This window comes from Vanessa cardui, chromosome 8 (assembly GCF_905220365.1).
Source record: "Vanessa cardui chromosome 8, ilVanCard2.1, whole genome shotgun sequence".
Classification (NCBI taxonomy): domain Eukaryota; kingdom Metazoa; phylum Arthropoda; class Insecta; order Lepidoptera; family Nymphalidae; genus Vanessa; species Vanessa cardui.
Window position 1 is genome coordinate 6,786,999 of NC_061130.1, and position 22,435 is coordinate 6,809,433.

At 39.1% G+C, this 22,435-nt stretch overlaps 2 protein-coding genes across 9 annotated transcripts in view; one reads left to right on the forward strand and one right to left on the reverse strand.

Annotated features, from left to right (window-relative positions):
• Window positions 1-15,780, forward strand: part of LOC124532152 (WD repeat and FYVE domain-containing protein 3) — a 33,218-nt gene extending 17,438 nt beyond the window's left edge. For 3 of the 5 annotated variants that reach the window (XM_047106868.1, XM_047106869.1, XM_047106870.1), the window contains 30 exons: window positions 356-650; window positions 725-845; window positions 965-1,155; window positions 1,910-1,996; window positions 3,004-3,213; window positions 3,325-3,503; window positions 3,635-3,813; window positions 3,891-4,093; window positions 4,597-4,781; window positions 5,194-5,452; window positions 5,988-6,133; window positions 6,408-6,508; window positions 6,844-6,941; window positions 7,079-7,308; window positions 7,391-7,496; window positions 7,570-7,719; window positions 7,815-8,033; window positions 8,113-8,264; window positions 8,347-8,474; window positions 8,559-8,793; window positions 8,972-9,198; window positions 9,274-9,527; window positions 9,691-9,942; window positions 10,521-10,706; window positions 10,853-11,117; window positions 11,232-11,522; window positions 12,019-12,207; window positions 12,517-12,674; window positions 12,856-12,963; window positions 13,542-15,780. In XM_047106868.1, the coding sequence (XP_046962824.1) occupies window positions 356-650; window positions 725-845; window positions 965-1,155; window positions 1,910-1,996; window positions 3,004-3,213; window positions 3,325-3,503; window positions 3,635-3,813; window positions 3,891-4,093; window positions 4,597-4,781; window positions 5,194-5,452; window positions 5,988-6,133; window positions 6,408-6,508; window positions 6,844-6,941; window positions 7,079-7,308; window positions 7,391-7,496; window positions 7,570-7,719; window positions 7,815-8,033; window positions 8,113-8,264; window positions 8,347-8,474; window positions 8,559-8,793; window positions 8,972-9,198; window positions 9,274-9,527; window positions 9,691-9,942; window positions 10,521-10,706; window positions 10,853-11,117; window positions 11,232-11,522; window positions 12,019-12,207; window positions 12,517-12,674; window positions 12,856-12,963; window positions 13,542-13,706 (5,569 nt within the window). In that variant the 3' untranslated portion in view covers window positions 13,707-15,780. The remainder of the gene's footprint in view (window positions 1-355; window positions 651-724; window positions 846-964; window positions 1,156-1,909; window positions 1,997-3,003; window positions 3,214-3,324; window positions 3,504-3,634; window positions 3,814-3,890; window positions 4,094-4,596; window positions 4,782-5,193; window positions 5,453-5,987; window positions 6,134-6,407; window positions 6,509-6,843; window positions 6,942-7,078; window positions 7,309-7,390; window positions 7,497-7,569; window positions 7,720-7,814; window positions 8,034-8,112; window positions 8,265-8,346; window positions 8,475-8,558; window positions 8,794-8,971; window positions 9,199-9,273; window positions 9,528-9,690; window positions 9,943-10,520; window positions 10,707-10,852; window positions 11,118-11,231; window positions 11,523-12,018; window positions 12,208-12,516; window positions 12,675-12,855; window positions 12,964-13,541) is intronic. The other 2 variants (XM_047106871.1, XM_047106872.1) reach the window with 1 other exon arrangement.
• A 157-nt stretch (window positions 15,781-15,937) lies between these two features.
• Window positions 15,938-22,435, reverse strand: part of LOC124532153 (protein numb) — a 38,897-nt gene continuing 32,399 nt past the window's right edge. For all 4 annotated transcript variants that reach the window (XM_047106874.1, XM_047106876.1, XM_047106875.1 and 1 more), the window contains exons 4-8: window positions 21,400-21,611; window positions 20,395-20,578; window positions 19,689-19,848; window positions 18,734-18,988; window positions 15,938-18,673 (exon numbers count right to left, since the gene is read on the reverse strand). In XM_047106874.1, coding sequence (XP_046962830.1) covers window positions 18,752-18,988; window positions 19,689-19,848; window positions 20,395-20,578; window positions 21,400-21,611 — 793 coding nt within the window. In that variant the 3' untranslated portion in view covers window positions 15,938-18,673; window positions 18,734-18,751. The remainder of the gene's footprint in view (window positions 18,674-18,733; window positions 18,989-19,688; window positions 19,849-20,394; window positions 20,579-21,399; window positions 21,612-22,435) is intronic.

Below are 22,435 nucleotides of genomic sequence, written 5' to 3' on the forward strand. Positions count from 1 at the left end.
CATCCGAATTAAGTACGTTATCCCAAATTGTCAATATTTATTTCTCACGCGAATATGATCTTTGTACAAACGTAATAACTTGTAATATATGACCTAATATATTCTTCAATTTGACGCGTCGATTTACATACACTTGTTTTCTCTGACGCGTGAATCTATAGCGACGAATAGCGTCGAATGGCGCGATAGGGAGCTATTTCTATTGGTTGTGTAAATCGGCAATAATCGGTTTTATTTTCATTCCATTGCATTTTCCGATGCTACATCTAATTTGTGTCTTACTATACTATGAAATATATTTAATTTTTAAACCGTTTTGAGTATTTAACTAAACCAAACCGATATTCGTTTGTAGGTTATCCCTGTTCCATTTGCAAATTCCGGAGCTGTACTACCTGCTGTTCGGCCTCGCCCTCGGCCAGCCCATGCACCACCTGAGCACGGAGCGCGCCATGTCCGTGGAGCGCGTGTGGGCGGCGGCGTGGGGCAGCGCCGTGCCGTCGCGGCAGTCGGCCGCCGCCGTGGCCGCCCGGGTCACGCTCTGCCCCGAGGCCGTGGTCATCCTGCTGGCCACCGTGCGGGCGCTCATACACGCCGAGCCCGACTCGTTGCCGGATTGGCTCAGCGACCACCCCGTTGCCATAATACAAGTACCACTCATTTCTACAGCCGAACTAGATGTACTAATATCTGAAGTATTTTACTCACGTGTTTTTGCTTTTAGGTTTTGTTTTCGTTCTACAATACGCTGCCAGATTTCGTCTCGTTAATGATGAGCGCCGAAGTTCTCACCGCACTGGCGTCCACCCTGTTTCCTCCGAATACGAAAGATGATATTCACATGCGTAAGTTTCACGATTTCACAAAAACAACTTTAAAGAAATTATTTTAAAAAAACTTAATGACTTTAAATTCACAAGGAAAGCATTATTTAGTGGTAATTTAAGTGGTTTTCGTGTCATAGCGATCTGCGAGAGTGGCGACAGCTCGGGCGCGTCGACGCCGGGCGCGGAGGAGGCGGGCGCGGGGGCGACGGCGGGCGCGGGCGCGGGCGCGGCGCTGACGCAGCACGCCGCCCGGCAGGTCGTAATGGACTTCCTGCGTGTCATCGTTCTCGATTCGCTGCCTCTGGGAGTCTCCGCTAAAGCCGCTCCGGTGAGAATCCTACTTTAAAGCGACGCCAAATAGAACTGCTTATAGTACGACACAACTTAGATGTCGCATCGGCAAAATTCGTAAAACCGATCACATCCGAATTGAGTACGCTATCCCAAATTATCAAAATTTATTTCTCATGCGAATATGATCTTTGCACAAACGTAATAACTTTTAATATCATATGACCTAATATATTCGTCAATTTGACACGTCGATTTACATGCACTTGCTTTCTCTGACGCGAGAATCTATAGCGACGAATAGCGTCGAATGGCGCGATAGCGAGCTATTTCTATTGGTCGTGTAAATCGGTAGTAATCGGTTTTATTTTCATTCCATTGCATTTTCCGATGCTACATCTAATTTGTGTCGTACTATACATTGTTGACTATAGTTTATTTCGCGACAAAAATATTGCAAATCCCGCTATGGAGTAACCACATTTGACTATGCATGTAACCTGATACTAAAGTCAAAGTATAAGTTATTTATTCGTAATACATATATAATTTAAAATTAAAGTTGTATATATTTAATTATAAAATAAAACATATCGAATATAACGATTGTCGATTTAACATCTATGGTATAAACATATGACGCATGGGCCGTACTATACAAAAGTTTGATTTCGTTAAATAATGCAATAATGTGTTATCAATATAGCTTTGATGTTTTACATAACTGGGTATGAGCTAGTAGACAAGCTGCAGCGGCAACTAACAGCTATAGCAAGTGATGTTGTTTCTAGAGCGCGTCCTCTGACCCCGTGGCTCCGTCAATGTTTTGTACGCCATGTAGTCCCTGCTCAGCCCCACCAAGATCTTACTTTTATAGCGTAAATATGTGGATATAAGACTATATTGTTTATCCTGTAACATACCTGTTCGATACTAACGCTTCATTAACGCTTATCTTCATATCTTACAAAGTTCCCACGTGTGTAAGTTCTTGTCGTATTCTTGAATAAAAAGACATACAAATAATAAGACCTTCTTTAAAGTAACAATATAGTGGTCGCTAATATTAAATAATGAGATTGTTATTTAATATTCAGCACCTGTAACAATGATGTTCTAGTAAACAGATATGTCATTAACACGTAAAAAATGAAGACTAGAAAACGTCCTAATTGGGACGTTTGCCTTTAGTCGTTTTCATCATAATTATGCCAGTAATACGTTATAATACATCATAATTACGTAGTAATACGTTTTGCGTAATTAAAACATCTAGTCATCCCTTTTACTTATTGTTTTTATCAAGCTATCCTTTTCACTTGTAACGAAATGTAAAATAAACGGTCCCCGGCGCGGCACACTTTTTTATGTTGCTTAGTATGGGTATAACATATCTGTTTATTAGAATATCATTGACCTGTAACGAATAAAGTTAAAAAGTACGTTATATATTGATTAATAAAAACTATTATCTAGTCGATCTTCATTACATTAAATATATTCTTGACTAGAATACTTTATGTCTTTTTTTGTTAAATATGCATTTTATACTGTGGACATTAATGAAGGTGTATTATTTCTCATTTCATATTTTTAAGTATAAAAACTGTAATATACCATTTTATGTAAGAATATGTTATCAACTTTATCTTAGCGTTTATCAAAAGTCATGAATGAACGATTTATTTTATTTCTTATTAAGAAAATCTAATAACACTTACATTAACACCTAGCGTATAGTTTCTTCTTGTTGGATAAATAACAAAAATGTTTCTAAAATGTATGTCAAAATTCTACTAACATGCACGCCTCGCACTCAAAATGACTAATTCTGATTCCATAAAAGTTATTTCAAAATTAATAAAGCTTGTAATATCGATTTCAGGTCATAGACTTGGTTCTGGACGCTTCGCCCGCGAACTCGACGAGTCAGCAGCAGATCGAGTATCAAACTGAAGTTTTAACAACAATCATGGAAAATCTGTTGAATACCGAACTTTTTGGGACCGAGTCCAATATCTCCAATGTCTGCTATTTAGCTGCGCGACTTGTTGATAAATTGTGGCAGGGACAGCTGTCGAGAGATCCACATGAGGTATAATTATTTTTTTCTATGCATTTAATCCATTTAATTGTATACATTTTTAAATATCTTTCTAATTCTTCTTATAAATATGTTTGTCTCATCTATAATATTGTATTGCAGGTATTTGATTTCTTGGTAAAATTACTGACTCAAGCCAAGAAGAAATCGTCGGTTATATCTCTAGAAGGATTACATCACTGTCTGAATAGAACCATATTATTTCTACTGTCACGGTCCACGGACTCCATAGCCGACCAAATGTCTGTGTTAGAAGCGTTGCACAAACTCACGACGAACAGGTATTCGAGATACATAATACAGCTTAAGCTACGAAGCAAATGTATTATACAGAAAATAGCTTAATGTTTTCGAATAACAATTACGTAAATAGAGAATCCGATTAGGTTCTTTAATCTTACAAAATTCTTAGGTTGCTGATATTCGGCGCCGGAAACCACGAGCTGGAATTCATTGGGTGCCTAACATACTGTCTACTGCAACTGAACGCGAACATGAAGATCGCCCTCGAGTCGCACATGCGGACGACGTGGCACGTCAACCCCAGCGGCGACCTCGAGTCGCGGGACGACCGGCTGACGGCGCACCAGGGTAAGTACGGGCCCCGCGTAGGGCGGGTGACGTGAGCGTGACGTGGCGAGGCCAGCAGTGACCCCACGGGCCGGCAGGTCGCAACCTGATGGCGGGCGCGGCGCGGCGCGTGTGGGAGGAGCTGTACGCGTGCAAGAAGCCCGCCATCGAGGAGGTGTTCAAGGCGTCGCTGGCGCCGCCCGCCGCCGCCGCGCGCGCGCCCGACCTCGGCCTGGCGCGCGAGCAGCTGGCCGACTGCGCGCACCGCCTGTGGCTCGGCTACATCGACACCGAGCGCAAGGTACGTACTACGTACAGATAGCGCACGAGTTCAATGCAGAGCTCAGGAATTCCATAGTGCTGTGACCTAATTATAATTGATGACCAAAATACTCATTATATTGTGAGTAATTAATATCGATAATTTTACTAGGTTAGCATAATGAAAAAAAGGGCAAAATAATACTGATCATACATTTTTATTCATTATTTCACAAAACGAAATAAAACACAAAAAAATATTTATTATTATTATCATCAGATTCACACATGGTTGAATCGGTGGACATTATTCAAATAAAAAAATAACACTACTTCAACAATAATAATGCGGTAACACGGCAAGCGTACGATAGCTGTCAAGGATGGAACAACACTACACTGCGGGCGAGCGAGGGGGAGGTGCTCCCTCTCTTTACCTCACGCCCCGACTGCATTCAACTCGTGCGCTATCTATACATGCCCGCATCGACTTAAGCGTGCCCGTGCTCGCCCGGAGAACTCACAGATAAAAAATCATTGCAGGCGGTCTATCGAGTTCCGTGGGAGCTCCATAATCAGATTCAATCAAAAATTCAGAAAGTGACCGGCGGCTTGACTCGTTTGGCTTCTAGAACAAAAGTGAAAAAGGAGGACTCCGCTAAACAGCGGGCTCATCTACCGCGAGAGCACGCTCTGGCTTATATGCAAGATCACGTGCAGCTTGTGAGGTGAGTAACGTGGACATAGTTATAGTAGTCAAGTACAGAAGAAAAAAATTTTTTTTTTCATTGTCGGTATAGATTATATATAATAATAAAAATGTAGTTTTCATTATGAATTCGTGAAATTTAATACTTTGAGTGTCGGTGAAGATATTGCCGAAATTTCGGAATTAAAATAAAAATGGATGCGAGTTGTTAAGGGGTTTTTTGTTGTATTATAAATATAAGAATATATTTATTGAGAAATCCGAGCCAACATATAAATCTACAGTTTGTTTATTTATCTTGTCTTCTCTATGCATTGCAATATACTTCCGAAATTTCGATAGTTTTCTAAGATAATATGTAATTTTATGTGAAAAACTTGGCCCTACCTTATGCGAAATCACAGAAAACAATGAAATTTATTGTCGAGTAGACAGGCGTGGGGCGCGGCGCTGGCGACGAGCGCCAACACGGCGGCGCACACGACGCGCTACGTGCAGGCGGAGTGGGGCGGCGCGTGGCGCGAACTGACGCGCGAGCGCGGCCTGTGGGGCCCGCCGCGCGCGCCGCCGCTGGACAAGTGGGCGCTGCACTGCACCGAGGGCCCGTGCCGCATGCGCAAGCAGCTGCGCCGCAACCTCGCCTTCTACACGCACTACCCGCACCGCCCGCACCTCGAGGGCAGCGACAACGTGAGTTGCGCCTCATTCCCTACACACGCCTAACGAATGCATTCGCTGTCACATACATTTGCTTCGTTGGTCTGGTCGCCTAGTAACTTGTACAACAACAACAACAGCCTGTAAATTCCCACTGCTGGGCCAAAGGCCTCCTCTACCTTTGAGGAGAAGGTTTGCAACATAATCCACCACGCTGTTCCAATGCGGGTTGGTGGAATTCGCATGTGGCAGAATTTCTATGAAATTTGTCACATGCAGGTTTCCTCACGATGTTTTCCTTCACCGCTGAGCACGAGATGAATTATAAAGACAAATTAAGCACATGAATCAACGGTGCTTGCCTAGGTTTGAACCCGCAATCATCGGTTAAGATGCACGCGTTCTAACCACTGGGCCATCTCGACTCTAACTGGACTGTAACTTGTACGACTTGAGAATATTTTGAAACCGTCTAACCATATATAACTACTGGCCTTAAATTATTTCTTGACTATCCTACCCTTAACCATTAATCTTAGACATTAATTTACTATTATTACCTAAACAGAGACAATTGAAATACAAAGTGGCACAAAGTCGAGACAGTAAGGAATACTACAGGATATACCAACAATCGCGTGCGTCGACCAACGTCGGGGAAACGGACGGGATAGAACCGACTGAAGTGCAGACGTTTGAGGAAGAAATACCAAGGTAACATAACCTCTTCTCAACTTTGCTACAAAAAGTCGTTTCATAATATAATAACGCAAATATATGAAATGTTAATAAAACCATACTTGAAAACACAAAATAGGCGTCTGTTAATCCATGTTCATACGTTTACTCAGCTTCATAATGAAATTCACAATATTTTGAGGCCACTTGCCCTAACTTCAGACGGAGGTTTTTTTATTAATCTCAACCATACCAAGTGTACTGTGTCTATATAAGTACAAAAATGACGATAAAATTATCGGTATTACAGTAATAAAGATTCATCGATCGAAGTAACAAACGACGAAGGTTCACCTTCGGATCTCGTCAGCAGTGGCGTCGTGAGCCGAGGAACGAATCAATCAACTGAAGGTATTACAAATAATAATAAATATGAGACAACATCACATACATTACTTTGAACCCAATGTAAGTAGCTAAAGCACTTGTGTTATTGAAATCAAAAGTAACGACGGCACCACAAACACCCAGACCCAAGACAACATAGAAAACTAATTATAATCTACATTGACTCGGCTGGGAATCGAACCCGGGACCTCGGAGTGGCGTATCCATCAAAACCGGTGTACACACCACTCGGCCACGGAGGTCGTCAAGCTTTACAATCTCATTTTATCACTTTAAAAGTACATATTCACAAGCGAAATAAAAGTGAAGATTTCAATATAATACATCTCTTATTGTAGCAAATGAAGACGGACCGGATGCAGAGGACGAAGATGAACCGCAGCCTCCACCTCCGGATAACCAAACACTGTTGAGATTATTGGAGCACCATGAGAAGGTACTTAAAAGCAACTTACATTATAGTTATCAGTGAATTTCAAAAATATTTAATTGTGTGCTTAAATGCTTGGGACATATATGATAATTGAGAGTAAAATGATTATGATTGAAATTCATTTTTTCTATACTATCTAGATTACCCACATGTTCCGCTGCGCGCGTATACAGGGCCTCGACACGACAGAGGGGCTTTTGCTTTTCGGTCGCGAACACTGCTACGTAATAGATGGATTCACTCTCCTTAAAAATAGAGAAATTCGCGACTTAGACAGTTGCCCCGACGACTATGACCCTATTCTGCCTAGTCAGGGCATACAGCGGAGCAATCAGAGACAATGTTCCAAGTTTTTGTACGAAGATATAAGGTGTGTATACGACGTATTCATAATTTTTACCTGATAATAATTAACCTTATAAGTTTATAATATTTTCTCATGTTATTTTTAGAGAGGTTCATAAAAGAAGATATTTACTGCAACCGATAGCGTTAGAAGTTTTTTCCAGCGATGGTCGTAATTATTTGCTAGCGTTTCCACGGAAAGTGCGAAATAAGGTAAACTAACAATTTGGCTTTACTTCTTGCGTTTAATTTTTTGCTTTTTTTAAGGAAGTTGTGTGTGTTTTAGGTGTACAGTCGTTTCACGGCGCTCGCAACCGGCATGGCGGACAGCGCGGCGGGCTCGGTTGCGGGGCAGAAGCGCGGCGTGGCGGTGGAGCAACCGGCCGGCCTGCTGGCCACGCTCATTGGAGACACCTCCGTCACGCAACGCTGGCTGGTACGGAACCGGAACCGACGCTAACATTTTATCGAACTGTATAATCGATCAACACATCACTTTATTGTTATTTTATAATGCCATTATTTTTTCAGAGAGGAGAAATATCTAACTTCCAATATCTCATGCATCTCAACACACTGGCGGGTCGTTCGTACAATGATCTCATGCAATATCCAGTTTTCCCGTGGATTTTGGCCGACTACGATTCCTTGGAACTGGATTTGACTCACCCGGCGACTTTCAGGGACCTGTCCAAGCCGATGGGAGCACAGAGTCCAGATAGGTTGGAACAATTTAGAAAGAGATATAAGGTTAGCAGGCTGAGGATGAATACATAGTGAGAAAAAAGTTATGAATATCATGAATTAATTTGTTGAATACGTTTCGCAGGAGTGGGATGACCCTCACGGTGAGACACCGCCGTATCACTACGGAACCCACTATTCGTCGGCTATGATAGTCTGTTCTTATCTTGTGCGTATGGAGCCGTTTACACAGCATTTTTTAAGACTTCAAGGCGGACATTTTGATTTAGCGGATAGGTATGGGAGTATAAGAATAGAATAATTTTATTTATAATATTATTCCATTTTATTACTCTAAATTGTGTTACTCTCGTTGCAGAATGTTCCATTCGATCAAGGAAGCATGGAATTCTGCATCACGCCATAATATGGCCGACGTTAAAGAATTGATACCGGAATTTTTTTATTTACCAGAATTTCTGGTTAACTCCAACAATTTCGATTTAGGTACATTTCTGGAACTAAATAAACAAATTTAACTGTAATGGTTTATCCATTAAAGATTTATTCTATTGATTTTGTTATGTTTAGGAAGCAAACAGTCGGGTGTAGCTTTAGGCGACGTCGTCCTACCACCCTGGGCCAAAGACGATCCCCGTGAATTTATCCGCATGCACCGAGCGGCACTCGAGTCTGACTACGTATCTCATAGATTGCATCACTGGATCGATCTCGTTTTTGGATACAAGCAGCAGGGACCGCCCGCAGTGGAAGCTTCAAATGTCTTCCATCATCTATTCTATGAAGGAAATGTCGATATATACAAGTGAGTGGACAAATGTTTATTGGGTGAATACGATAAACAATAGTTTTGGCTAAAAAAATATTTTAAAACATTGTTAAGTATGAGGCTCATTCTTCATTCTTGGGAGTTTTCAAACATTTATTTTGTGCTGTAATTAAGTGATAAAGCAATTAAATGATTGATAATTATTTTCTTCCAGTATTGATGATCCTCTTAAAAAGAACGCAACGATTGGTTTCATTAATAATTTCGGACAAATACCGAAGCAGTTGTTCAAGAAAGCGCACCCTAGTAAAAAAATGTCACAAAGAAGTTCAACTATTTTGGATCCGAATAACATTATACCATCTCAAGGCATAACTCCTCCGGAGAAATTATTCTTTCATAATTTGGAAAATTTGAGACCGTCTTTGCAACCCGTGAAAGGTATCTTATGTATAAATTTTATTTCATTTCGCGCCGTTTCATAATTAATATCTAATTATAACTATAATTTTGCAGAAGTTAAAGGGCCAGTCGGGCAAATACTCTATACTGACAAGGCAATCTTGGCCGTGGAACAAAACAAAGTGCTGATGCCTCCGTCATATAACAAATACGTGGCGTGGGGCTTCGCGGACCATTCCCTACGAATCGGAAATTACGACAACGATAAAACGATATTCGTGTGCGAGAGTGTCGCGCAGGCCTGCGGAGAGATCGTGACGTGCGTGTGCCTCTCCGACAAGACCATCGTGACGGCCGGCACGAGTACCGTAAGCTTCATTTTTTTTTAAACTGATTATGAATCGCGCCCTGCACTTATTATTAAAAATACTGTTACTTCAATATATACACTCACAATATGAAATGAATATATTCGCTTCTTCTAAGTCGGGTTTATTAATAGTGGTTCGTTAACGATCGTGCGCGCGGCAGGTGGTGACGGTGTGGCAGTACTGGTCGCGGCGGCGGCGGCTGGCCGTGAAGACGTGCCTGTACGGGCACGAGGAGGCGGTCACGTGCCTGGCCGCCAGCGCCGCCTACAACCTGGTGGTGAGCGGCAGCCGCGACGGCCAGCTCATCGTGTGGGACGTGGAGCGCGGCGCCTTCGTGCGGCAGCTCGTGCCGTCGCCCGCCGCGCCCGCGCCGCCGCCGCCCGTCTCCGCGCTCGCCATCGACGACCTCACCGTGAGCTCCCGATCCCACTCACTGATTGTTCATCTCAATGCACCATCTCCTATTTTGTTCAACAACAACAACAGCCTGTAAATTCCCACTGCTGGGCTAAAGGCCTCCTCTCCCTTTGAGGAGAAGGTTTGGTACACATTCCACCACGCTGTTCCAATGTGGGTTGATGGAATACACATGTGGCAGAATTTCTATGAAATTTGTCACATGCAGGTTTCCTCACGATGTTTTCCTTCACCGCTGAGCACGAGATGAATTATAAAGACAAATTAAGTACATGAATCAGCGGTGCTTGCCTGGGTTTGAACCCGCAATCATCGGTTAAGATGCACGCGTTCTAACCACTGGGCCATCTCGACTCAACTCTGTTCTGTTCACTGTGGCCGAATTCTATAATGTGTTACCACTCTTAATTAATCTTATCTATGTATTTATGTAGAGAGAAGGCAGCGGACTCATCGTCAGGCCCGTTGCATTCGCTTTTCGTTGTCGTAGTTCATTATTAAAACGAAAAGCGCGTACGGTTCCCTAAGCTGTATTACATGGTGATCGGCATCGTGTGTGTTTTCCGTCGGCAGGGCGACATAGCGACGTGCAGCGGCAGCTGGCTGCACGTGTGGTCCATCAACGGCACGCCGCTGGGCGCGGTGGACACGGGCGGCGGCGAGCGCGCCCCGCAGGTGCTGTGCGTGGCCTTCAGCCAGACGCGCGAGTGGGACCCGCTCAACGTCGTCATCACCGGCTCCACCGACGGCGTCGTCAGGGTATGAACTGCGTCCGACGATATATTATTTGTAACCTTATTATATGATATGATAATAATTGAGTCGGTGATTTTTAATTTTACTATTAAATGAACGCTTCGATTTTGTTTTAATAGAACTTTTTGGTAATACAAATATTTCCACAGATGTGGTCTATAGACTACCTCGCAAAAACAGTAGACGATGAAGCGAGGAGTACCGACGTGGAAAGCACAGAGGACCAACCGAGTTCCATTAATAAAGACACATTGAACCAAATCTCCTTGCAAGATAGCGAGGAGGCCAAGTCGGAGAGTGACGTCAAATCTGATAACACAAAGACTGAAGATATTGAGCCTTGCGAAAGGGAAGCCGCAATCAAACGAGTCGAGGCGTTAGTTAAGCAGATGAGCTTGTCGCAAGATCATGCAGGTAAATTGTTTCCTCTTTAAACTATTTATGAAATATCATTTATATGAAATGGTTCACTTTATCACAACCAGAGCAATAACTTTTGAAATGAAATTCAATATTTAATCGTTTTAGGTAATCTCACGAAATCAGGATCGGAAAGTTCCCTTTCGGATACAGGTGAAACGACAAGCGCTAAAGAATCAGCTCGTCGACATGATGAGAAAGACATCTGCAGTGATAACGAAGAACCGCAGTACGAAAGGAAAGAAGACGTTGATTCTTGTGAGGAAACAAAAGAGGAATACGATAATGAAAAAGACATAGATGAGGAAAAGGAAAGCGTAACGCATAGAAGCAAATTACAAAAGCAGGGGAACGTTGTGCTGAGGCGGAAATCGAAGGCTAATCCTTTGTTTCGTAAAAGTAAGATTTTGGTCAATTGAAATAAACTATATACATATTCTGCACCATTTAGTGATCATACTACAAAAGTAAATAAATACATAAACTTAACTAAATATGTAGTTAAACATGGTTTCTGTAAAATATTTCATATTCTCTATTGACTGTTTACAGTAGCCTGTGAATGTCCCAATTATGGGCAAAGATCTTTTCTCGGAGATTAAACATATTAACACTATTCCATTGCGGGTTGTGTGACAAGAAATGTGACAATTACGAGCGTAAAAAGTAATTTAAATTTAATTTCAAAATTGGTAACATAATTTTGGTATTTAATGTGTTGTCTTGTAGCAGCTTCGATTTCGATGTTTTGGTAAACTTCCATCCACTGGTCCAGCCGATTTCGACTCATCAACTAATTGAATCGTATAAATATTAAAAAATCCAATTTAGTCAAGACACTTATTAAATATGATTATTCAACATACATATATATATAATATACTTTTACAAACAGGTGGCGGCAGCATTGGCGATTCCAGCGAAACGAGTTCCGTAGAGACGACACAATCAATGGAGGCTCCGGAGGGCGGGCTCCGGCCGAGCAAGTCTGACACCAGTCTCACGGACTCCTTTGTAGTTCTCTCCGCACCCTCGTCTCCCGCGCCCGTGCAGCGACCCGTCGTCAAAGACACGTCTTATCCTGGTAATTACACTAAACATTTGTCGGACTTATTTTTATTTATTTATTTATTTTATTTATTTGTTAACATATATACAATAATATTTTCGTTTAAAGGGTGCAAACATAAACTCGAGAAGTTTTCCCGTTTTTTTTTCTATTAACTGTTTTTGAAGTTTTCAACTTCAGTTCCCATTGAACATTACTACACAATTACCAGCAGAATTTTTAGTGATCCATTGGCAAAACAACTACACTGCTGTTGCAAGTTCTTTAAAAATTTTTTTTTAAAGTTTTACCAACTTATGAAATCGGTGTAAACTGTCATTACAGACACAGGGGTGACGTGGGTGCGACGTCTCGTCCTGCGCGGCAAGCTGACCATGCACACGGCATACGAACGTCGCGACAACGCATGCCCCGCCTCCGTCACTGCGGTCGCAGCCGCTAGGAGTGGGCGGGGCTTGGCCGTCGGAGACGCTCGTGGAAGGGTACACATTAACAATACTTATTTATAGATTGTGTTTGTGCTTGTAACGGTTACCACATATTTTTTATACTTACTGTACGGTTTAAAAAATCCAAAATATATTTTAAATGCAGCGAATAATGTGGATTTATAAGGATTAGTTAATTCAAGTTTTGTTAAGATTAGAAGTATATATTTGTCAGATTTTCCGCTGGTCCGCGCCTGATATGTCAAGTGCTGCGGGTGCCAGGGGTGGTCCCGCCGATCACTGGATACGAGACGACACCGCACCCTACTGCACCCAGTGCCAAGTGAGAACACCTATTTAAAAATATAAATATAATTATTTTATGCTGCAATTTAAAGTCCCGTACTATTTTTCTCTCGTCTCGTACTACTCTCTGTCATCTCGTACATAACATAAATATTTTATAATATACAAGCATAACAACAACAACAACAGCCTGTAAATTACCACTGCTGGGCTAAAGGCCTCCTCTCCCTTTGAGGAGAAGGTTTGGAACATATTCCACCACGCTGTTCCAATGCGGGTTGGTGGAATACACATGTGGCAGAATTTCTATGAAATTTGTCACATCCAGGTTTTCTCACGATGTTTTCCTTCACCGCTGAGCAAGAGATGAATTATAAAGACATATTAAGCACATGAAACAGCGGTGCTTGCCTGGGTTTGAACCCGCAATCATCGGTTAAAATGCGCGCGTTCTAACCACTGGGCCATCTCTCTACACACAAGCATAAATTCAAAGTAATATTATTTTTCTTTTTTGAAACGAAATATCGTATAATTATACTTCTGAGATAATTCGCAATACGAAAAATTGGAAGATGACAAAATAAAGGAATATCTTCCGATGGTTCCGAGCAGGTGCGGTTCACGGCGCTGGAGCGGCGCCACCACTGCCGCGAGTGCGGCGCCGTGTTCTGCGGGCGCTGCTCGCGCTACGAGGCGCCCGTGCGCCGCCTGCGCGCGCTGCGCCCCGTGCGCGTGTGCCAGCGCTGCCACGACCACATCCACGCCGCCAACGACTAGCCACATCCCGCCCCGCTGACTAATGTACGACACATGTCCAATTCGACCCAGCCGATGGGCAGACTTGCTTTTCTAAGAAAAAAATTTAACAAAATATTTACGAAATCTGACGAAAAGCTTCATTGTTGAAATCGTGAATGTGGAAAATACCGCCATCGAGATTGACGCTTTTTCAACAACGGACCCTTTTTAGCAAGCTCTAGTATTTCGACATTCGTTTAAAATGGCTTTAAATAACGGAAATGAGATCATGTCCCTTAGTAAAATATTTGTTATCCGATTGGGATGGAATAATTATAATATAGCTAATAATCAGATACAATACAGCTTGCCTGCGTCTCATATGTCGAGATACAAGAAAATAAGAAAAAGACATTTGATTACATTTTAAATTATATTTAACACTATGGAAACAATTCTTTTAACTGAATAATAATTTGTCCTTTTAAAAATTCTTTATAGCAGAACAAGTAACCAAAGTATGATGCTATTTGAGGAGGCGTCATAATCAATACTATTATGTAATATTAGCGTTCATTAATCATTGAGAGATATTATTATTTATTTTGAATAATGTTATTTTTAAATTATATTAACAAATGCTTAAAATAAAACTATATTTATGCACTTGATCTCGCAAGTAAGCAATATGATTATACCAAAAAGCTGATGCCGCGAGTCGTATATATTTAAATTAAAAATACCTAATGAATATGCAATCCACTGTCCTTCAGTGTAAAGGTCAATAAATAAAACTGATTTAACTTTTATTTATTAAGTTTAACAGGTTTTTAAAATTAAGCTTAACCTTGATCAAACTTGATTCTTAAAGGATTCATTTCATTTACTAAAAACGTACAAAATATTCGTCAATCTAATACTATTTTCTTGAAGTCTTCATATTGATTTAACTATTCAAGGTATTTAATTGTTAGTCCGAATTCAATGTTCTTGTTTTATGAAATGTCAGTATTAATTAATATAAGATGCATATAATTTTAAATATATTTTTGGATCTCAATTTAGAAAATATTCTTTTGTAAAATAATTTCCTTCAAATATATTCCCAGAAAATCATGGCACGGGCTATATATTTAAAATTTGTACATTTTCGAATAACTATTTATATGTTTATAATCCGAATGATAATTGTTTTATCTATTGTTATAGAAAATGTGATATTTTATAATTTCGCTCTTTACATTTTTGAATGTTTTTTTTTTCTCATTTTATTTGGCAAAGTTTTTTTATGTCTTTGCATATATTTGTGTAAGTATACTATTTTATCATTAGTACTAGTCATGTTTGCGTGAATTTATTTTATATTTATCCTCGCGAGTGATTAAGAAAAGAAATATTAAATGAATAAAACTATTTATAAACTTATTATACGCGATATTAATGTTTATATGTAAATCAATTAGTTGACTCATTGTCGCTGTTATATGATGGTACGTAGTTGGTTGTATATGACATTGAAATTGATTATATCTGTCTTGTGTAATTTCTTCTTTCATGATGCATTTGGATGACATTCCTAGTCACAACTACCTACTGTATCAGGGCGATAATAATTGTAAGCCCTGGCTTTCTTATTATTGTCTGTTTATTGGAACTGTTTGTTAAATTTGTTTAAATGTGTAAAAAAGACTTACTGTTCAGCCTATAGTTGCTTATTTTTTTAGCTATTCGAAATAAATAAGCTTTTATTGAAGATAATATGATTTGCTTGTAGCGAAAAATTTAATGTATTTAAATATATTAATCAAAATAGTTTTATATATTTGTAAATTCATAGTAGGAAATATAAATGAGTATAAAGTTTTAACAAGACGATTATTGTAACCTCAGTAAGCCGTTAGCACATGTCCGTTTGCCCTTAAAGTAATGTCATCTATCACTATGTGTTTTACGTAATTATTAAGCGAATGATTCTAATCACATTAACTGTATAGGAAGAAAATAACAGACAATAGTTATGTTGTTTAGGTAGTTTGTAGGCACTGAAGTTTATGCCGTTGATATATTCATGTATAAATGAATAAAGTGGTGCAGCAAAGTGTTTTGTTTCATTGTTATAAGTTTTTTTTTGTAAAAAAGAGATAATATATATACATAATTACTAAAAATTTAGCAGTTACAGTAATATTTAAATACTTCAGATTCCAAAATTAAAAAATAAAGTTCTAATTGTAAAATGGTTTAAACAAAAAGGAATAAATAAACAAAAATTCAACTAACCATAATATTTTATTACTCTTCATAATATTTGAACTCTTGTTATCTAAAATATCTACATATATCCCCTTGTATATACAAGCTTTTTTTATAATTTAGCCACAAATAAAATCGGAAAAAATATACAAAAACACCCAACAATTCTCTTAAACAACTGGTTTTTGATATATTAAGTACAACATGTCCGATAATTTCCAAATATTTAAATAAGAGTACATTAGAAAATAATCCTTTGCGGAAGTAAGTACTTATTAAATTAAAACTAGTCTTTAGTTACGGAACATTTCTATTGATTAATGTACTTAACATTTAACCACCAACAGTGGTTTAAACTTTCGCGTGCAAGAATATTAATAAATGTGCAAATAGCGTATTTTAAATATTCTTCATATCACCAAATATGTTTTACTATATCACATTCAATTACATAATTTTTATAACGTTTTCGAATCACTTGAAAATATAAATTAGTTATATGAAACAGGCGACACATTGCCTCGACAGGTTTTAAGATTTAATCAAGTTTAAGTAATTCAGGTAAAAAGTACCAAAAATATCAATTATATTTTTAAACATTAAGTACTTTCAGATAAGAACTGTAAGTACAAGAGCAAAATATTAATTAAGTAGTTAATATGCGTCAAGTTTTAAGTAAATTCACGAATATTGTAATAAGTGGAATGTAAAATGCAACAATTATTGTGCAATAATCATTGTGCTTTTTGTTCAAAACAAAAAGAGGTTTGCTTTAAGTATATAGTTTGGAACATTAGCTTTGGGATTATACTAATGTAAGAGGGAAATCAGTCACTGCAGATAATAATTAAGTAACAAAAAAATTGAACACAAATCATGAGTAGAAAATTGCAGGAAAGAGCGTACTACAAAACCTCTTTTTGCTCATTATGTGTTTAAAAAAATAGTACATTTTTTTAATTATAACCTAAAAATAACAAAAAACTTTTAGTAACTAATTAACATTAAATCGAGAGTAGTCACACAAAACAGACGTGATTTATACAGTTACCAAAGTATATTACACAATTTGTTCGAAATACCTCCCTACTTTTAATTACTTTAAAAAAATATATAAACAAAAACAGATTCACAAATGATGTCCTTTAAGTAACCTATAAATGTACAATTATATACAAAAAGAAATACATATATATCCAAAAGTATTATACAAGTACGTAGATTGTTACGATAAAATACTGTAATGTTCGTTTGTTCGTTACGCTTTTTATTAAACAATGCGATCGGCTTTACTTAATACTGTCCATGGACGTATAGCATGGAAATAGTCTTAACTTACGTATTACATCAACAACACTTAAGTGCAGCGCAAAAGCTCAGTGCCATTTATAAAGGAATTAAGTACATTTACATATTTTTCAAACTTGTCTATTGTAATGACATTAATAATTAATGGGATTAATTATTCTATAATGTAGAAATATCAAAAATTATATCGCAATTACTGTATATTTGTTTGTTAAAAATATAATCAAAAATTAGTAATCAGAAAGTATAGTCAAGTGTTTATATACTACTCACGCCATTAAAATGGCGGTCGTTATCTCAGAAAATACTAATTTTTATTATAATAGATAAATTTTTATTACAGCGTGCAAGATTACAAATGTGCTCAAGTATTATTACGATTGACTACAAGCACTACACATATATGAGTTTATCATTCTTACTGTTCAATATGACGGATTCTGCTGATATTCATTAATAATATAACAATTATAGTAAATACGTAGTTTGAGCATTATCTATTTTTATTTACGTATTGAAAATTAAAGTTTTTTTTATCTGATGACTCCACGCTTAAAACAACAGCAAAAAAAGATTAAAAAATTTCATCAAAAATATGCTAAATTTATAATATTGCAATTAAGTTTGACTTAGGATCCGATAAAACTGTTTTGTAAAAAGACAACCTCGGTGTATATAAGAACTAGCATTTACGAATAATGAGACGGCTGATTCTTTACTTCAACTGTACAAATAAAAAACGTGTCTTTAAAATATGTAACAGAAACATTGCCCTGATTAGTTTATTTCTTCTTAATGCAACGAAATATTTATTTTTATTTGACTTTGTCATTTAGAATTGAGTTATAAAGTAAATACATAATGTTGTTCATTCAGAAATTACTACGTAAAACTTAGTGGCACATATATATATTATGTATTGATATATTCAATATATACTAACAAGAACGATCACATCGGCGCCATAGCAATCGAAAGTAATTATAGCAAGATCGCTCAACGATTCTAAGTTTAAAAACAAAACCTTCTACCTCTGTCTCATGTTCTATAGTTAAGCGAAACATAACTGCAAAGATAAAGGAGATTGTACAATTTCAAGAGCTGAGATGGCCCAGTGGTTAGAACGCGTGAATCTTAACCGATGATCGTGAGTTCAAATCCAGGCAAGCACCACTATATATATGTGCTTAATTTGTGTTTATAATTCATCTCGTGCTCTGCGATGAAGGAAAACATCGTGATGATCTGCATGTGTCTAATTTCATCGAAATTCTGCCACATGTGCATTCCACCAACCCGCATTGGAACAGCGTGGTGGAATATGTTCCAAACCCTCTCCTTAACGGAAGAGGAGGCCTTTCTCAGCAGTGGGAAATTTACGGGCTGTTACTTTACAATTTCAAATAGGCATGAATGCTTCAAATAGGCATGAATGCTTTGTCAATAAACCACTCTGTTCAATCTCTTTTTAATGAATAAAGATTTATTATTATTATTATTATTATTTCGTGGGCCGGGTTCGTTTAGAGATGTGCGGGGGTGGGCGCCAGGAAGGGGTTGGTGGTGACGGCGGAGTGTCCGGCGAAGGATGCGGCGCGGCCGGCGGCGGCGAGCGGCGGCGCGCGCGCCACGCGGCCGAGCCACGCGTCCGGGTGCGGCAGCGCGCCGCTCACGGGCACGGGCTCCTCGGCCAGCGCGCGCAGCCCCAGCGACAGCTGCTGGCACATTTCAGCGACCGGGTCCGCTTCCGACGTTTTCTCCTGGAATTTTTCGTACCGTTAGTGCCGTGAATGAATAACGCTAGGCTAGATTATTTATTTATATATTTTTTTAATATATTGTTTAAACATAATATCACGTCAGACAGACATATTGAACCGATCCCGTGGAAGTACTGTAAGCCAACTTGTGTTCAGATTAATTTTTTAAATCAAATAGAAACACAGGTAGTGGTCCTGTATCCAATATTACCCTTTATGTAAGGTATTAAACCCTTTGTGCGTGTTATTATAATACCTTATTTACCCTTCAAACCGAAATAAAACAATACTATTAATGGAATTTGGCGATAATTATGTGATGGGTGAATAACCGACCCAAACAGGCTGGCATAAAGCCCTAGTGGGTTACACTTTGTGAAAGGATTTGTGCAAGCTTGGTAAGAACGCGTGCATCTTAACCGATGATTGCGGGTTCAAACGCAGGCAAGCACCGCTATATATATATGTGCTTAATTTGTGTTTATAAGTCATCTCGAGCAATTTCATCGAAATTCTACCACATGTGCATTCCACCAACCCGCATTGGAACTGCGTGGTTGAACATATTTCAAACACTCCTTCCTTTAATGGAAGAGGAGGCCTTATCCCAGTAGTGGGAAAATTACAGCCTGTTACTTTTTTATTCTACTTTGATTAGGGTTTCGTTTAAAGAGAATTCTTTCTTCGATTCCAATATTACCTCGATGGGCGCCACGTCGGGCAGCGCGAGGGCGGCGGGCGCGGCGGGCGGCGCCGGCAGCGCGGCCAGCGCGTCGGGCGAGCCCAGCCCGATGCGCTGTCGCTCCAGGTTGGAAGGCAGCTCACTGATGCGCAGTGACATCTGACGCTTGAACGGTGAGCTGGAAAAATCATTTGTATTACTATTTATTTCTACGACATTTCAATTACAGTTAATATTTAATATGACTTGACTCGATTTAACAACAATAACAAAAACAACAACAACAGCCTGTAAATTTCCCACTGCTGGGATAAGGCCTCCTCTGCCATTAAGGAGAGGGTTTGGAACATATTCCACCACGCTGTTCCAATGCGGGTTGGTGGAATACACATGTGGCAGAATTTCTATGAAATTTGTCACATGCAGGTTTCCTCACGATGTTTTCCTTCACCGCTGAGCACGAGATGAATTATAAAGACAAATTAAGCACATGAAACAGCGGTGCTTGCCTGGGTTTGAACCCGCAATCATCGGTTAAGATGCACGCGTTCTAACCACTGGGCCATCTCGATTTAACTACTTAAGCGATTATAAAAGTTATAGATTTTTTAGCTTTTTCTAATGGAATGTTACTGTTGGTCACAAAGACCTCGCCGGATTGAGAGGTGAGTTAAATCACTCAAGTCAGACCTTTATAGAATTCCAGTGTAGAAATAAAACAAACTTGTTATTGAGATGCGCGAAGCCCCTGAAGGAGCCCTGCCGCTCGAGCAGGTGCGGCGCGGCGTGCGGGCGCTCCACGGCGAAGGGGTTGTGCGCGGCCGAGCGCGGCGCCGGCGCGGCGGGCGCGGCGGGCGGCGCGGGGCTCGGCGCCGGCTCCACCTCCGACGTGCGACGACTCGTTATACCTGCGAATACATTACATTTAATAATAGGCTATTTGACTGGTTTTTAAAATACATTTTATATTATTTAGTAGAAGTTAAAAAGTTGTGTTTTGTATTTCTAGTACATATTTGCCGAAAAATATGTACTAGAAATGGGTCGGTGACGTCACTTTCCTGTATTTTAATCTTTGGTACATATAGTAGAAAAGCAAAGCTTACAAGAGTGACTTCATCATAAGCCCGGCCAATCAGGAGCGTTTTGTGTCATGTGACAAACGTTTGATAATTTGCATTTTTATTTATGGATTTTTGAATAATTTAAGTATTATTTTCAACTTTCGTTGGTAAATAACCATTTTTAAACTCATAATATAGGTACACTGATTACAATAATTCACAATTTATTTTTCGCATTGTCAAATAGTCTATTAAAAAATGCAGCATCATCTTGGACGATTTAATCTTTGTGAATTATTTGGAATTATTTCATTATACAACACTAAAGATAATGCTATGTACATTGCAATTTTTATAAGGACCTGTGTCTCGAACTTTATTTTTCATAAATATTTATTTATATTTTATACACTCATAATTACAAGGTGTGTTGTTTTATGAAATGTGTAGTAACAACAAAGTTATCAAACAACATTGAACACTAAAGTATAATGTTGAATAGCAATTTATTACAGCCATAAAACAAGTTCTAACGCTAAAAACTGCTATACACAACCAGCTTGTAGACACTTTTTATTCGATAAATCGGACTATTTTTTTTATTTTGATAAAAGGCAGAAATAAGTCGATTTTTTTTATTAAAAGGTAATGAAGGCAGTCGTTACCCGATTTCCTAAAGGAGCCCTGGCGGGTGAAGGCGTGGCTTGCCGCGTCGATGCTCATGGAGACGGCGCACTCCTTGTCGCGGCGCTGCTTGCGCTCGAGACACGCGGCGAACGCGCATCCCACCGCGTGCGACAGCCGCTCGCCGCTGTCGCGCGACGCCAGGAACCCGTGACACATCCAGCGGCGCGTCGTGCCGTCGCGACATATGTAACTGCAATTCACGAACACTTTAGATTGAAACCGAAGCATCTATCGACATACAACAGCCTGTAAATTACCACTGCTGGGCTAAAGGCCTCCTCTCCCTTTGAGGAGAAGATTTGGAACATATTCCACCACGCTGTTCCAATGAGGGTTGGTGGAATACACGTGTGGCACAATTTCTATGAAATTTTTCACGTCCTCACGATGTTTTCCTTCACCGCTGAGCACGAGATGAATTATAAAGACACATTAAGCACATGAATCAGCGGTGCTTGCCTGGGTTTGAACCCGCAATCATCGGTATAAGATGCACGCGTTCTAACCACTGGGCCATCTCGACATATTTATGGTATAAAAATGATGCCTCTAGAATATTAGGTAGCTTTTATTTATACAGCATTTAAAGTTCAAGTGGCATAGCGCCGGTACAAAGGTACATAGAGAAAAAAATCGTCCCCACTTTCCCACCCAGTCCATGCTTATTTATTTATGATTTACTGCATCAATACTTAAAACTACAAAATAATTAACATTTACAAAAATTGCATGAATGCATCAGCCCTAAACAAATATACCTATAGAGAATTAATAATGTTTAACGCCTATTGTTTGAGCTACAAAATCGTGTCAACTGGTTGCTCCGTTGCAGCGTGGACTAAGGTCAAAGTAACAATTAAAAATAATAAAAAAATTACAATACATTTCATTTTATTTAAATTGTAATTATATACAGTTTTTATTGATTAATCAATTCATTTTCAATATATTTTTTTTGTAAAAACCGTTTTGTAATGCTCGATATATAAGTAAGAGATTGTTACAATATTATAA